Genomic DNA, 12,952 nt, shown 5'->3' with positions numbered 1-12,952 from the left:
GCGGCCCCGGTGCGGGAGCTGGCGGCTCCCCGGGGCCGCGGTGTCCCGGTGGGGCTCCCGGGGGTCCCCCGCAGACCCCGGCAGCGCCGCTCCCCGCCGGGCCGTGCTGCCCGCGGCGCCGCAATCGCGGCGGCCCCGACGGGGCGGCTCCGGCGCTTCCCGCTCCCGTCCGGCGGGGCTGTCCCCGTCCTTCCCCGGGCCCGCGGGCACGCACCGGCCGCGCCTTGGGCATCGGCCCGCTCCGGGGCGCGCGTGGGGCCGCCCCCCCTTCCCTCTCTGCCCGTGGCACCGCGTCCCCGGTGGGTTTGGGAGGGGGAGGCCGGGGGCGGTGGGGCTCAGCACGACGGTCCGGCCGCGGTGCGCTGCTCTGGGGATCCCGCGGGACACGGTGGGACCCCGTGGGATACCAAGGGATCCCGTGGGACACCAGTGGGACATGGTGGGATGCCAGAGGACAGCGTGGGACATTGTGAGGCGTTTAGGGACACATTGGGACGCCATGGGGGGGAAGCTGCGTGACACCAGTGGGGGCGGTGAGACCCCGTGGGGCACCTTGGGACCCCGTGGGGTGCCATAGGACACGGTGGGACGCCGTGGGACGCTGTGGGGCACAGTGGGGTGCTGTGGGGATGCTATGGGATGCTGAGTGACACCGGTGGGCACGGTGAGACCCCGTGGGGCACTGCGGGGCCCTTTGGGACACTTTTAGACCCCGTGGAATGCCAGGGGATACCGTGGGCACGACGGCGACGCTGCGTGACACCCGGGGGCCGCCGTGGGAGGCCACGGGACGGCGCGGGGCTGCAGGTGCCGCATCCGGCGGGCAGCGCCCGGGGTTCTGTGCAGTGCTGGGGGCCGGAGGGGCCAGGGGGGTCCCGGAGCGGTGTTTCCACCCCTCCGTGCTCTCCCGGTCCCAGCCTCGCCCCGGGGGCCGCTCCCCCCGGCCCATCCCAGCTCTTTTGTCCCCTCCGCCGCGCCGTCCGGTACGCCAGCCGCCGCGCCGCTTAGCCCCGCCTCACTCAGGCGCTGATTGGCCGGCGTCCGCAGCTCCGCACTACCATTGGTCCGCTGGCCCCGGGGCCGGGCCGGATTGCCGTACGGGAGCGCGGGGGGCGCGGTTGCCATAGCGACGGCGGGGAGGGGCGGTGGCGGCCCCGGCCCGGCCGTGGCGGCGCAGCGGCACCGGCCCGGGAGCGCGGCCCTGGCGGGGCTCTGCCCGCGGCTGCTCGGTAACGGCGGGCGCGGGGCGCTGTGGGTAACGGCCGCCGTGGCCCCGGGGCACTGTGGGATGCTTGGCCGGAGCGCGGGGGGTTGTGGGTAGCGGCCCCGGGCCCGGAGCGCGGCGGTGAGAGCGGGGGCCCCGCAGCGCCCGTGGCGCTCCGGCCGGGCCTGGGCCCGCCGTGCCCTGCCCTGCCCCGCCGCCAACGGCAGCGGGTCTGCGGCCGCCGATACCGCCGGTGCGTTCGGTGTCGGCCTGCGGAGATAAAGGAGGCGGGTGCGGAGCTGGCCCGGTGCCTCCCGGGGGGGGCGGGCCGCGGGGGGAGGCTTGGGGGGCGGGCAGCGGGAGCCCGGCTGGTGCCCCGAGCTCTGGGAGCGGCCGGCCCTGGGTGGGGGTCCGGCTGCCAGGGGAAGCTGGCCGGTGCACCGGAGCTGATGGCAGCGTGGGAGTGTGGCTGCTGCGGGCTCCTTCCCGCGGCGGCTCTCGGCCGTGACGGGGTTCTGAGTGTGTCCCAGGGAAGGGACTTTACCGGCCCGGCTGCCTGCGTGGGCCCGGTGCTGCCGGTGTCCCCGGCCGGAGTGCCGCACCTTACACTCACTGGAGATTCCAGACGCCTTTTCCATCCTCGGAGTCACCGGGCCTCTGCTGCCGATTCTAAGAATCTAGGGGGCCCTGGTGTTTCTGACTGACCGACTTAGTTCCTTTTCGGTTTCAAAGGACGACACTGGTTTTCACCATGAATTTTGAAGGTCTCGACCCCTCCCTTGCCGAGTATGCTCCCCCTCTCCACCCCGCGCTGGACCCCGTCCTGGACCCCCATCTCAACCCCAGCTTGCTGCAGAACGTGGAGCTGGATCCCGAGGGGGTGCCGATAGAGGGTATCGCTGTGCCGGAGTCGGTGCACCTCATGGAGGGCATGTACAGCGAGCTGCACACCGCCGTCTCCGAAGTGGGGGTGCCTGTCTCCGTCTCCCATTTCGACCTGCACGAAGAGATGCTGTGGGTTGGGAACCACGGGGTAGGTGCCCGCTCTGGGAGTGGGGCACGGAGCGTCACTGCTCTTGCTGCCCCCACTGTGACCAGCTCGGGGTAAGCTGGCTGTGGGTGGAGAGTGGTTCAGTGTGGGGTTGAGCCGGACAGTCCTGCTCAAGCTTCTGCCCAGTGGTGGCTGAAGCGTCTTGGAATGTGAACCTCTTGGTGTTTGCCATGCATCTTTACTGCCCTGATGTGTGAGACTGCTGGAGCTTTTGGTTCTTTACTCGTGTCTGCATGTATCTGCCTGAAAGGGGAAAGCTGCAGCAGTCTTCCACAGTTTGGGGCACACAGGGGGGCGGGAGGCCCCCTGTAGGCTGGTTGAGGCCGTAAGGCAGTTGATAGCCTGTATCCACCCGGGAACTGGTACAGGGCAAAGTGGTGTTTGCCTGTGTTACATCCAAGTGAAGCTGGGGCGAGTCTTGATGAGCCTGTCCCTGGCTGGTTTTAGGGCCATGCCACCTCCTTCTTCGGCCCAACACTGGAGCGATACTCTTCCTTCCAAGTGAACAGCAGTGACGACATCCGCCAGATACAGAGCCTGGAGAATGGTGTCCTTTTCCTGACCAAAACCAACCTGAAGTACATGTCACGAGGGGGCCTCATAATTTTTGACTACCTGTGAGTGCCTTCCCCTGGCAGCAGGCAGGTCGTGCAGCCCCATGGGCTGCCCCGGTGCCAGGGGCTGTGTGCTGGCTCCTCTGCTGGCAGTGTAAAAGCTAAATCTGGGAGATGGTGAGGGCAGATCCTCTGCCCCCGTCCCCGCTGCCTCCCTGAGCTGGGCAGGAGCATGAGGGCTGTCCTCTTGCCTCTCCTGCAGCATGGACGAGTCCGAGGACATGCACAGTCTCCTGCTGACAGACAGCAGCACACTGCTCGTTGGCGGGCTGCAGAACCACGTCATTGAGATAGACCTCAACACTGTCCAGGAGACACAGAAGGTACGGCCGGGCTGGGGGCTGCTCACTGCTGCAGGGGGGTGCTCCATTCTGGGGCTCACCCCGCTCTGTTGCCTCCTTCCCAGTACACCGTGGAGGTTCCCGGCATCACCATCATGAGGCAATCAAACCGCTTCTTTTTCTGTGGGCACACCTCGGGGAAGGTAACATCAGTCCCATCCTACCTGGCAGCCCTGCTGATGCTCAGCTTCCCTCTGGGGTACCCTGGAGTTGGTGTCCAGCTTTTCCCAGAGCCTGAGGGGCTCCCGAGTAGCAGTACCCAGCACCCCCGTCTTACCGTCCCAGGTCTCCCTGCGTGATCTGCGCACGTTTGTGGTGGAGCATGAATTCGACGCGTACTCGGGCAGCTTGTCTGATTTTGATGTCCACGGGAACCTGCTGGTGACCTGTGGCTTTTCCAGCCGAATGAATGGCCTCGCCTGCGACCGCTTCTTGAAGGTGTACGACCTGCGCATGATGCGGGCCACCACCCCGCTGCAGGTCCACATCGACCCCTTCTTCCTCCGCTTCATCCCCACCTACACCTCCCGCCTGGCCATCATCTCCCAGACAGGTGGGTGAAGCTACGTCCCTGTCCTGGCTGGGTTCTGCTCCCCTGGCGAGAGTGGGGCGATGGTCCCAGCACCCCACAGGCTTGGGGTCAAATCTCAGAGGGATAGAGTTGGCCCTGTAAGCGAGATGTGTGCTGGGTCAGTGTGTGCTGACCCGCCTGTGCATTCCCTGGTGCTACATTGCTCTGTGTTTCCCTCTCATGCAGGTCAGTGCCAGTTCTGTGAGCCCACCGGCCTTGCCAACCCCGCTGACATCTTCCACGTGAACACCGTTGGGCCCCTGATCATGACCTTCGACGTCTCAGCCAGCAAGCAGGCCCTGGCCTTTGGCGACTCGGAGGGGTGCGTCCACCTCTGGGCGGACTCCCCGGAGGTCACCTTCAATGCCTACTCCCGGGAGACTGACTTTGCCTTGCCCTGCATCGTGGACACGCTGCCCCACTTGGACTGGAACCAGGACCTCATGCCGCTCTCGCTCATCCCTGTGCCACTGACCAACGACACCCTGCTCTCTGACTGGCCCGCTGCCAACTCTGCCCCGGCACCCCGGTAATTTGCTGGTCTCTCCCAGTGAAAACCAGCACGGGAGGGCTGGTCCCAGCACAGTTCCTCGCCTTGCCCGGGTCTTGGCAGTAGGAGAGTGGCTCTGTTGCTCCCCCATCTCGTGGCTGGCACTGCCCTTCCTCATCACGTGCCCTGCGAAACACAGGATAAGTTCCCTGTGGTGGAGTTTAACTGTTGAGGTGCAGTAACTGGGCAGGGCTGAAGACAGGAGGGTATGGTCAAACCTCTGTCTTCCCGGTGAGGAGATCCCAGTGGGATCCTGGCTGCATTCTGCTTATGTGAAAACACTTGTTTTTCCTCTGCCTGAGCCCTGTCCCAAACACACCTGTGCTCAGGGCTGCTGCCATGTTCTGGCGTAGCTCAGGTGTTTTGTTGTGACGGAAAATGATCACTGAGGTCCTGGTGGACAGACTGAGTGGGGAAAACCCTCGTGACCCACTGGTGGGTCCCTGAGCACACCCAGCAAAGCCCTTGGTTAAATGATGCTGCTGAACAGAGCAGCCTCTGAGTCGCAGTGTGTTTTGCAGGCGAGCCCCTCCAGTAGACCCTGAGATTTTGCGCACCATGAAGAAAGTGGGGTTCATCGGCTATGCCCCAAACCCAAGGACCAAGCTCCGCAACCAGGTACCTGCTCTCAGGAGGGGATTGTGTGGGGCATGGGGTACATCTGCCAGCAGCTGAGATCTGTGCTTCGGGGAGGGATGGAGCTCTCACTGCATGCTGAACAACCGCGGAGCTTTCTGCAGGGCTCAGGACAGGGGTGAGAGATGAAGTTCTCTGGCGTGGGGTGTCGCAGGAGGCAGGCGTATAGTTTTGAGGTGACAGGTTTTCTTCAGCAATGTCAGTGGGTGAGCCAGCCCTGGGGGAGGGCTGGAGTCCCCCCCTCAGGCCAGAAGCCCAGTTCTATCAGTAACTCACTCTGTGGTAGGAAAAGTTTGAGCTCTCCAGTTTGGAGGTTTATGGCACGTCCCTCGCCCTTGGGAAAGCACTGCTGTGTTCCGCCCTTGCCCGCAGCGCCGCTGTAGTTTCCCCCAGTGATAAGTCCCTTGCAAGAAGGAAGGTGTGGAGGCCTCGTGCAGGTTAAGGGAGGGCCCCAGTCCTTTCTGGTTTATTCCTTTGCTCATTCGGGGAGGCAGGAAAGCCCAGGAGTTGCTTGTTTCAGTATGTGGTGCTTCGCTCTGCCTCAAGGTTCAGCTGCTCTTCCCTTCTCTTCCCCCTCGCAGATTCCTTATCGGTTAAAAGAGACAGACAATGAGTTTGACAGCTTCAGCCAAGTCCCAGAGTCCCCGATTGGGCGGGAAGAGGAGCCGCACCTCTACATGGTGGCCAAGAAGTACAGGAAGGTAGTAGCCTTGTGGGGCACGGCACAGGGGGCTGGCTGGGAGTCCCCAGGCTGGGCTTGTCTGGGGTGAAGGACCCACCTGGGCCCAAGCAGCTGCCCACATCTCTGTGAGGAGCACCTAGGTGTTTCACTGGTGTCCCGTGGTGTTGGAAGGTGTCTGTTTAACATCTTGCACCTTTGCTCAGGTCACGATCAAATACTCCAAACTGGGGCTGGAAGACTTTGACTTCAAGCATTACAACAAGACGCTGTTTGCAGGGCTGGAGCCCCACATCCCCAACGCCTACTGCAACTGCATGATCCAGGTGGGAGATGCCCCAGCCCTGCCCAGGCCACCGCGGCCCCTGGCACCTCCTCTGACTGCTCCGTCTCTGCCAGGTGCTGTATTTCTTGGAGCCGGTCCGCTGCCTGGTCCAGAACCACCTGTGCCAGAAGGAGTTCTGCCTAGGCTGTGAGCTGGGCTTGCTCTTCCACATGCTGGACCTGTCCCGAGGAGACCCCTGCCAGGTCTGTGGTGAGCCCAGGCGTGATGTGAGGGCAGCAGGCTGGGCTGCCTGGGAGGGTCAGAGAGATCACAGGGGACCAGGAACCGGGTGGTGCCGAGTCCTCGGGTGATGGCATCAGACAGGGTGGAAACTCCTGTCACTTGACCTCGGTGACATGCCGCTCTTGCCCCATCCCCAGGGAAGCAATTTTTTGCGGGCTTTCCGCACAATCCCAGAGGCTTCGGCACTGGGGCTGATCCTGGCTGACTCGGACGAAGCCACAGGGAAGGTGAACCTGGGGCGGCTGATTCAGAGCTGGAACCGTTTCATCCTTACTCAACTGCACCAAGAAACCCAGGAGCAGGAGGGACCGCAGGCATATCGGGGGGCTGGCAGCAGGTAAATCCCCAGCCCGGGGACAGAACAGGGAGGAACCGAACCAGGGAGGGGTTCTGGCTCACACAGTGCCCATCCATCCCTCAGGAAGAAGCTTTCTTGCCACCCGTGTCTGCCCTGAGGGCTGCATGGGAACACGCAGAGCTACCGTGCATGGGAACATGCAGGCTACCCCTCCAGCAGGGTTTGAACCCTGTGCTGAACCTCTGTCCCTCCTGAGCCTAAATCCCCTGCTTGGTGGGTTGGGGCTGCGCAGAGGGCACCAGCTCCAGAAGCCTGATGGATGGTTCCCCGAGAGCTGCTGGAATTTGGTGCTGGTGCTGGCCCTTGTGCAGCCCAAGATGTGTGGGTCCCCAGTGCTCAGCTCACCGTACCAGCCAGCCTCGCTCTGCAGGGATTGCTGTGATGCTGCTAACCCCGGTGCTCTTTTTCTCCAGCAGCTTTGGGTCCTCGGGGGACTCTGTTATCGGGCAGCTCTTCAGCTGTGAGATGGAGAACTGCAGCATGTGTCGCTGTGGCAAGGAAACCGTCCGCGTGTCCTCCACGCTGCTCTTCACCCTCTCCTACCCTGAGAGTGCTGGTAAGCGGCAGGAGTGGGCAGGGCAAGGCTTGGCATGTTTAACGTTTAACACTGCTGCGTTTCCCCGGCTAGGTGGGGTTTGTTATCCGTATGCACGAGCTGTGATTTTTCCAGGTGACAGACACCTGCAGTGAGGAGCTTCTGCAGTGGTCTGGCCCGGGCTGTGGCAGACCCGGCAGCTGAGGTCTAGTGGTGGGTTCCTAACCAGCCGAGCTTTTTGGCTACAAAAAGGCAGATTTGGGGGTTGACCTTCTCGCTGGTGGTTGTGAGGAAAACCCCAGAGGTTTAGCTGAGCTAAATTGGTAAGAATTTGTGTGTTAGAAGGTGACGTTATTCTCCTTTCCCCCTTCAGAAAAGCCGGTCAAAGATTATGAGTTTGCCCAAATTTTAAAGCGAAGCATCTGCTTGGAGCAGAACACGCAAGCCTGGTGTGAGAACTGTGAGAAGTACCAGCCCACGGTGAGCCCGGGAGCGGGTTAGCAAGCTCGTCATGCTTCATGGGCTGCGAGGGGGTGTCGGAGAAGGGTGTGAGCACCCCTTGCTGCCGGCTGAGCCGGGGCAGTTTCTCCATTAGTCAGTGGGGAACCTCCTGAGCAGATGCTGGAGATTCGGTTCCTGGCCTGGATGGCGAGCTGGTGTGGCATGGGGTATTTCCTGGGCTGTGTGAGCGTTGGAACGCGTCTCACAGGTCATGCGGATCGTGGCTGAATCCCCCTGGGGTAGGGGGCAGAGGGAACCCCCCCAGGAGCTGAGCAGACCTGCTCTGAGGCTGGTGCTCTGCCTCAGTTGCTCTTGCAGTGCCCCCAGCTACCAGGGACACGGGCAGGCAGTGGGGAGGAAGCTCTGCAAGCAAAGGTGTCGGAGGAGGGAAGAGGGTAGCATGTGCCAAATTGGTTTTTGAGCCTCTCCAGGTGCTGCCCGGCTTCCATCTCCTGCTCTCTCTGCAGGTCCAGACCCGGAACATCCGCTGCCTGCCGGACGTCCTGGTCATTAACTGTGAGGTGAACAGCTCCAAGGAGGCAGATTTCTGGAAGACACAGGCTGAGGTGGGGGAGACACTTTGGGGCAGAAGCAGGCTTGTTCTCCCTGGCACACGGGCTTTGCTGCGTGCCCAGTTCTGCGGAGGTGTTTTCACTCTGATCTCGCTGTCTCTAAGTCTCTTGCTCTCCACCCAAGCGTCACCCTACTTTGTTTGCAGAGGACATATTGGTATTTGGTCATGCTTGTAGCATGAGCCGTGCGTTTGGAGTTGGAAAAGACAAGATCTCCTGCTATGACAAAGCTGATGGGACTGCAGGAGAGTCACTCTTTCATTCCCCCAGTCCCCCAGGACCTAGGAGCAGCAAGGCAGTGCCCTCTTCCCAGAGCACAAGCCCAGCAGAGAGCAGGCGGACAGTTGGGTTTCCCTCACTGTTTTTTCCCCCGTCACTGACTTTAAAGTCCCTGTCTTTTCCCCACTTCTGGCCTGGCTGTCGCCCACGTGTTCCCAAGCCCAGCCTGTCACTCCACGCTGACGCTTGCCTGTGTTTCGTTGCCAGTATGCCTTTCAGAGAGCCATGATGAAGAGAGGAGGCTTTGAGATCACCAAAGGCAAAGAAATCTCTCTGGGAGAGTGGTAGGTGACCGTTCCTGGGGTGGCGACTCTGCGCACTGACGCCTTCTGGGTTGTTCTCTGGGCTTTGGAGGGCTCAGGGCCATTTCTCATCTGATAATGATAATTTGATAATCTACCTGTCTGTAGCTCCTCATGGGCTCTGAACTGGAACAATTTCATTGCTGCTTTTGAGACTGTGACCCTGTATGGGCACTCTGCACAGCATCCCCTTCAGATACCCTTGTGATCCAACTTGTGATCCACTTTTGAGCCTCCAGCTCTCATCCCCCTTCCCTTTTCAGACTGACAAAAGACCCAGGACCGTGTATCGGCCCCTTCTGGCAGATGTTAGCCAACCACCTTTCCCAGGGTCCTGCTCTAGGCAGCTGTGGAGAAGTGGTGCAGCTCTGGTTTCCCCACCTGTCCTGTGGAAGGTTTAGGAATGGGCTGGCGAGTGGGTGGTGCGGTGGGGATCCTGCCCCAGAGAGGTTGGTCTGGGTGACATCTCGTGAGTCCCTCCGACTAGGCCTTCCATAATTCTCTGTGCAGGAAGGAGCTGGGGAACCCCAATACAGGGCATTCATATCCTTCTGTGGAGGAACTGAAGAACATTTGGATCCCCCATGCCATTAAGATGAGGCTGACCAAGAGCAAGGAGCTAGATGTCTGCAACTGGAGTGAGAACGATGAGGTAACGGCTGACGAGATCCCTCTGGGGCTACGTGGTTGTGTGCACGTGGGGCTGCGGGAGCAGAACTGCTTCAGAACCGCTTTCTGCTGAGCATGTGTGGTCGAGAGATAATGAGGCTGTCTCAGAGACACCTCGGGTGATGCATGGAAACCTCTGGGCTGGTGGTTAAAACGGCCTGTCCAAGCTCTGGGGTTTGGCTTGGAGGTCTGGGAGCTGCCTGGCAGACAGTTGAGGCTCAGATGTTTCCCTGTGGCTGGTTCCTCTTGCAGTTGAGCCCAACTGATGACCCGGAGTCGGTGTATGTCTATGATCTAATGGCCACCGTCGTCCATATCCTGGATTCCCGCACAGGGGGCAGCCTGGTGGGGCACATCAAAGTGGGAGAGACCTACCACCAAAGGAAGGAGGTGAGAAGCCCTGCGAGATGGGTGCTCTCCCACCCGCAGCCGCCGTACCCACAGGCTGCCGAGAGCATCCCTGCTCCCCTGGAGTCCTGCCTTGCCACAGTGTTCTCACCTACAGCTTGCTCAGGGGTCGGGTCGTTGAACAGATCCATTTCTGGGTCTCTTAGTCAAGTGTTGAGCGTTTGCCTGAATGTTCCAGGCAGCCCGAAAGAGCCAAGTTCTGCTTGGGCACCTTACAGGGAGGGAAGGGCTGAAGAATCGCTCTTCCCATGCTTACTCAGGCTAGTTCCTCCTGGTCACGGGCATGTTGCCAGCAGGTCCTTGTGCTTCCAGGTAAGGGCTGGGACGTCATCTCCCTTCCCGAGGAAAGGGGGCTGGTCTGGGCAGTCCTGTTGTTTGGTGGAGATGCCCTAGCCAGGAGTTCCCAGAGTGTGTCAAGGCTGCACGCCTGTCCCTTATCTGTTGCATCTCCGTGGAGTTTTGGTTAGGAGTTGGGCACGGATGGTGCCTGTCCAGCCCGAGTGCTTCACGTACGCATCGTCACCACCCAGGCCAGCAGGGATTTCCCCACGGTGTCCCAGGAAGGGCGGGAGTTCCCACATGGCATCGTCACACCCCTCTTTCCCTGGTAACTGGGTATAGGAGTCATTGCGTTTGCCTGGGGGGGGCCCCTAAGGCTGTGCCTGTGTCTCTCCCCCCAGGGAGTCACACACCAGCAGTGGTACCTCTTCAATGACTTCCTCATTGAGCCCGTGGATAAGGTGAGCGCTAGGGGCGGTGCCACCAGCCGTGTGTTGAGGCTTTGGGGACCCTGTGGAGGGGGGTTCCCGCTCCATGCGGGAGCACCCTGCCCCACGCTGGGCTGCCCCTGCACTGTCCCCCCCTCCCTGGCAGTGCGAGGCGGTGCAGTTTGACATGAGCTGGAAAGTGCCGGCTATCCTGTACTACGCTCGGAGGAACCTCAACACCAAGTACAACCTCGTCAGTGAGTGTCTGGGGTGGAAGTGGCCGCGTGGCCAGCGGCGCCGGCTTGCGGCTGATCTCTCTTCCCCTTTTCCTGCAGTCAAGAACCCCATCGAAGCCAGTGTGCTGCTGGCGGAGGCCTCCCTGGCTCGCAAGCAGCGCAAGTGCCACGCCACCTTCATCCCCCTCATGTTGAGCGAGATGCCGCAGGCAGGCGACCTAGTGGGGCTGGACGCTGAGTTTGTCACACTGAACGAGGTCAGGCCTCCCTGCAGCGGGGGACAGGGTGCCGGGGCGCAGGGGCAGCCCCTCTGAGCGCACACAGTCCCTGGGGACTGCGGGAGCTGTCGGTCACTGAGCTTTCCTCTCACCCGTGGCAGGAGGAGGCCGAGCTGCGCAGCGACGGGACCAAATCCACCATCAAGCCCAGCCAGATGTCGGTGGCTAGGATCACGTGTGTGCGCGGGCAGGGCCCTAACGAGGGCGTTCCCTTCATTGACGACTACATCTCCACCCAGGAGCAGGTATGGGGCTCCCGCCTGGCCTCAGGCAGCTCCCCAGCCCCGCAGGGAGGACACGGACCCACTCTGCCTCCTGCTCCACCGAAGGGCACCTGCAATAATGACAGCACCCTCCCTGGGATGCTGGCAGGGAACTTGGGGAGGGGACAGACCCCCACAGCTGCCCCTCGGCCTTCCCAGTGCACCTCCACAGCCCCTGGTCTCGCAGGTGGTGGATTACCTGACCCAGTACTCGGGGATCAAGCCAGGAGACCTAGATGCCAAGATCTCCTCCAAGCACCTCACCACTCTCAAATCCACCTACCTGAAGCTGCGCTTCCTCATCGACGTGGGAGTCAAGTTTGTGGGCCACGGGCTGCAGAAGGACTTCCGTGTCATCAACCTGATGGTGACAGTGCTGAGCCCCCCCCTCAGCCTGGGAGTCTTGGGGGGGCGTTGGCAGGCCAGTGGCAGCGCTGGGCTTCCCCCCTGTCCCTGCCCTGGCAGAAGGACCCTCTCTGCTTTCCAGGTGCCCAAGGACCAGGTGATTGACACCGTCTACCTGTTCCACATCCCGAGGAAGAGGATGATTTCCCTGCGCTTCCTCGCCTGGTATTTCCTGGGTCAGTGGCCAAAGGATTTAGGAGTGAGGGCAAGTTCCCCCCCCGGGGTTTCCACCAGCCTGACCAGTGCTCTCCCCGCAGACCTGAAGATCCAGGGGGAGACCCATGACAGCATCGAGGACGCGCGCACGGCACTGCAGCTCTACCGCAAGTACCTGGAGCTGAGCCCGCAGGGCGCTGAGCCCGAGGACTTCCGCAAGGTGCTCAAGGGCCTCTACGAGAAGGGACGCAAGATGGACTGGAAGGTGCCCGAGCCCGACAGCCAGAGCAGCCCCAAGCGTAAGGCACAGCCGCTGCCGCTGCCGTCCCCCGCGCCCCCCCCCGCGCCCCCTGCCGCCCCCTCACTGCGCTCTCTCTCCGGCAGATGGGGCCGTGTACCCCCCTGTGATGGCCCTCTGACCGCCTCCCCGGGCGAGGAGCAGCCCCGGCACCCCCCGAGGGAGACGGACACACGTGGAACTGGAACCAGCAGCGGGGACGGAGCTGTCCCCGACCCCCCGGGGCCCGGCGCCCCGGGACTCCCTCTCCCTGCCGGTACCGGGAACTACTGCCCCCTTCCGGCCCCCTCCACTCGCCCGCCGGTCCGGGCGCCCTCATAAAGCAGCGTCGGACACCAGCGCCGCCGTCTCCTCCTTGCCTCCGGGGCCGCGGGGTTAGGGAACGGCACCGGGGACACGGCACGGAGGAGTTGAACCGGGGCCATGCCGGGGAAGACCCGGGACCGGCACCGGGGACACGGCGTGGAGAAGCCCGGGCAGAATCGGGAGCGGGGACACGGCCGACAGGACCGGGGCTGGCACCGAGGACACAGCGCGGCCGCGGCACCTCCGGTCCGGGGGCGGGGCCGAGCGGTCGTGGGGGCGGAGTCACCGCAGGCCCCGCCTCCCCGGGGCCGAGCGCCACGCGGACCGGGCCCTGGCAGCGCCGGGGGCCTCGCCGCTCGCTCCGGGCTGTCCGGGGCGCTGCCTGGGCCCGCGATGGCCCCCCAGCCGGCCAAGGAGCGGCCCCGGCCGGTCCGACCGGCTCCGCCGCCCCGATCGGCTCGGTCA

The 12,952-nt window shown here is 62.7% G+C and overlaps 1 protein-coding gene across 1 annotated transcript; it reads left to right on the top strand.

The window, feature by feature from the left end:
• Positions 1–1,955: 1,955 nt before the first annotated feature.
• Positions 1,956–12,559, top strand: PAN2 (poly(A) specific ribonuclease subunit PAN2; the record flags this gene model as incomplete). The annotated part of the gene is made up of 25 exons (XM_082496538.1): positions 1,956–2,237; positions 2,703–2,872; positions 3,072–3,192; positions 3,276–3,353; positions 3,496–3,763; positions 3,968–4,310; positions 4,853–4,949; positions 5,549–5,668; positions 5,853–5,972; positions 6,046–6,174; positions 6,352–6,551; positions 6,986–7,128; positions 7,481–7,587; positions 8,076–8,174; positions 8,667–8,743; positions 9,272–9,413; positions 9,683–9,820; positions 10,519–10,578; positions 10,712–10,802; positions 10,881–11,038; positions 11,161–11,304; positions 11,510–11,689; positions 11,810–11,903; positions 11,985–12,182; positions 12,268–12,559. The coding sequence occupies 25 exons, from the start codon at positions 1,956–1,958 to the stop codon at positions 12,300–12,302; spliced, it is 3,594 nt and encodes a 1,197-aa protein (XP_082352664.1). The 3' UTR covers positions 12,303–12,559.
• Between the last annotated feature and the right edge of the window lie 393 nt (positions 12,560–12,952).

This window comes from Vanellus vanellus (assembly GCF_965231255.1).
Source record: "Vanellus vanellus genome assembly, chromosome: 28".
Taxonomy (NCBI): domain Eukaryota; kingdom Metazoa; phylum Chordata; class Aves; order Charadriiformes; family Charadriidae; genus Vanellus; species Vanellus vanellus.
Note: the sequence above shows the minus strand (reverse complement) of the source record. Positions and strands in the feature narration are given on the sequence as shown.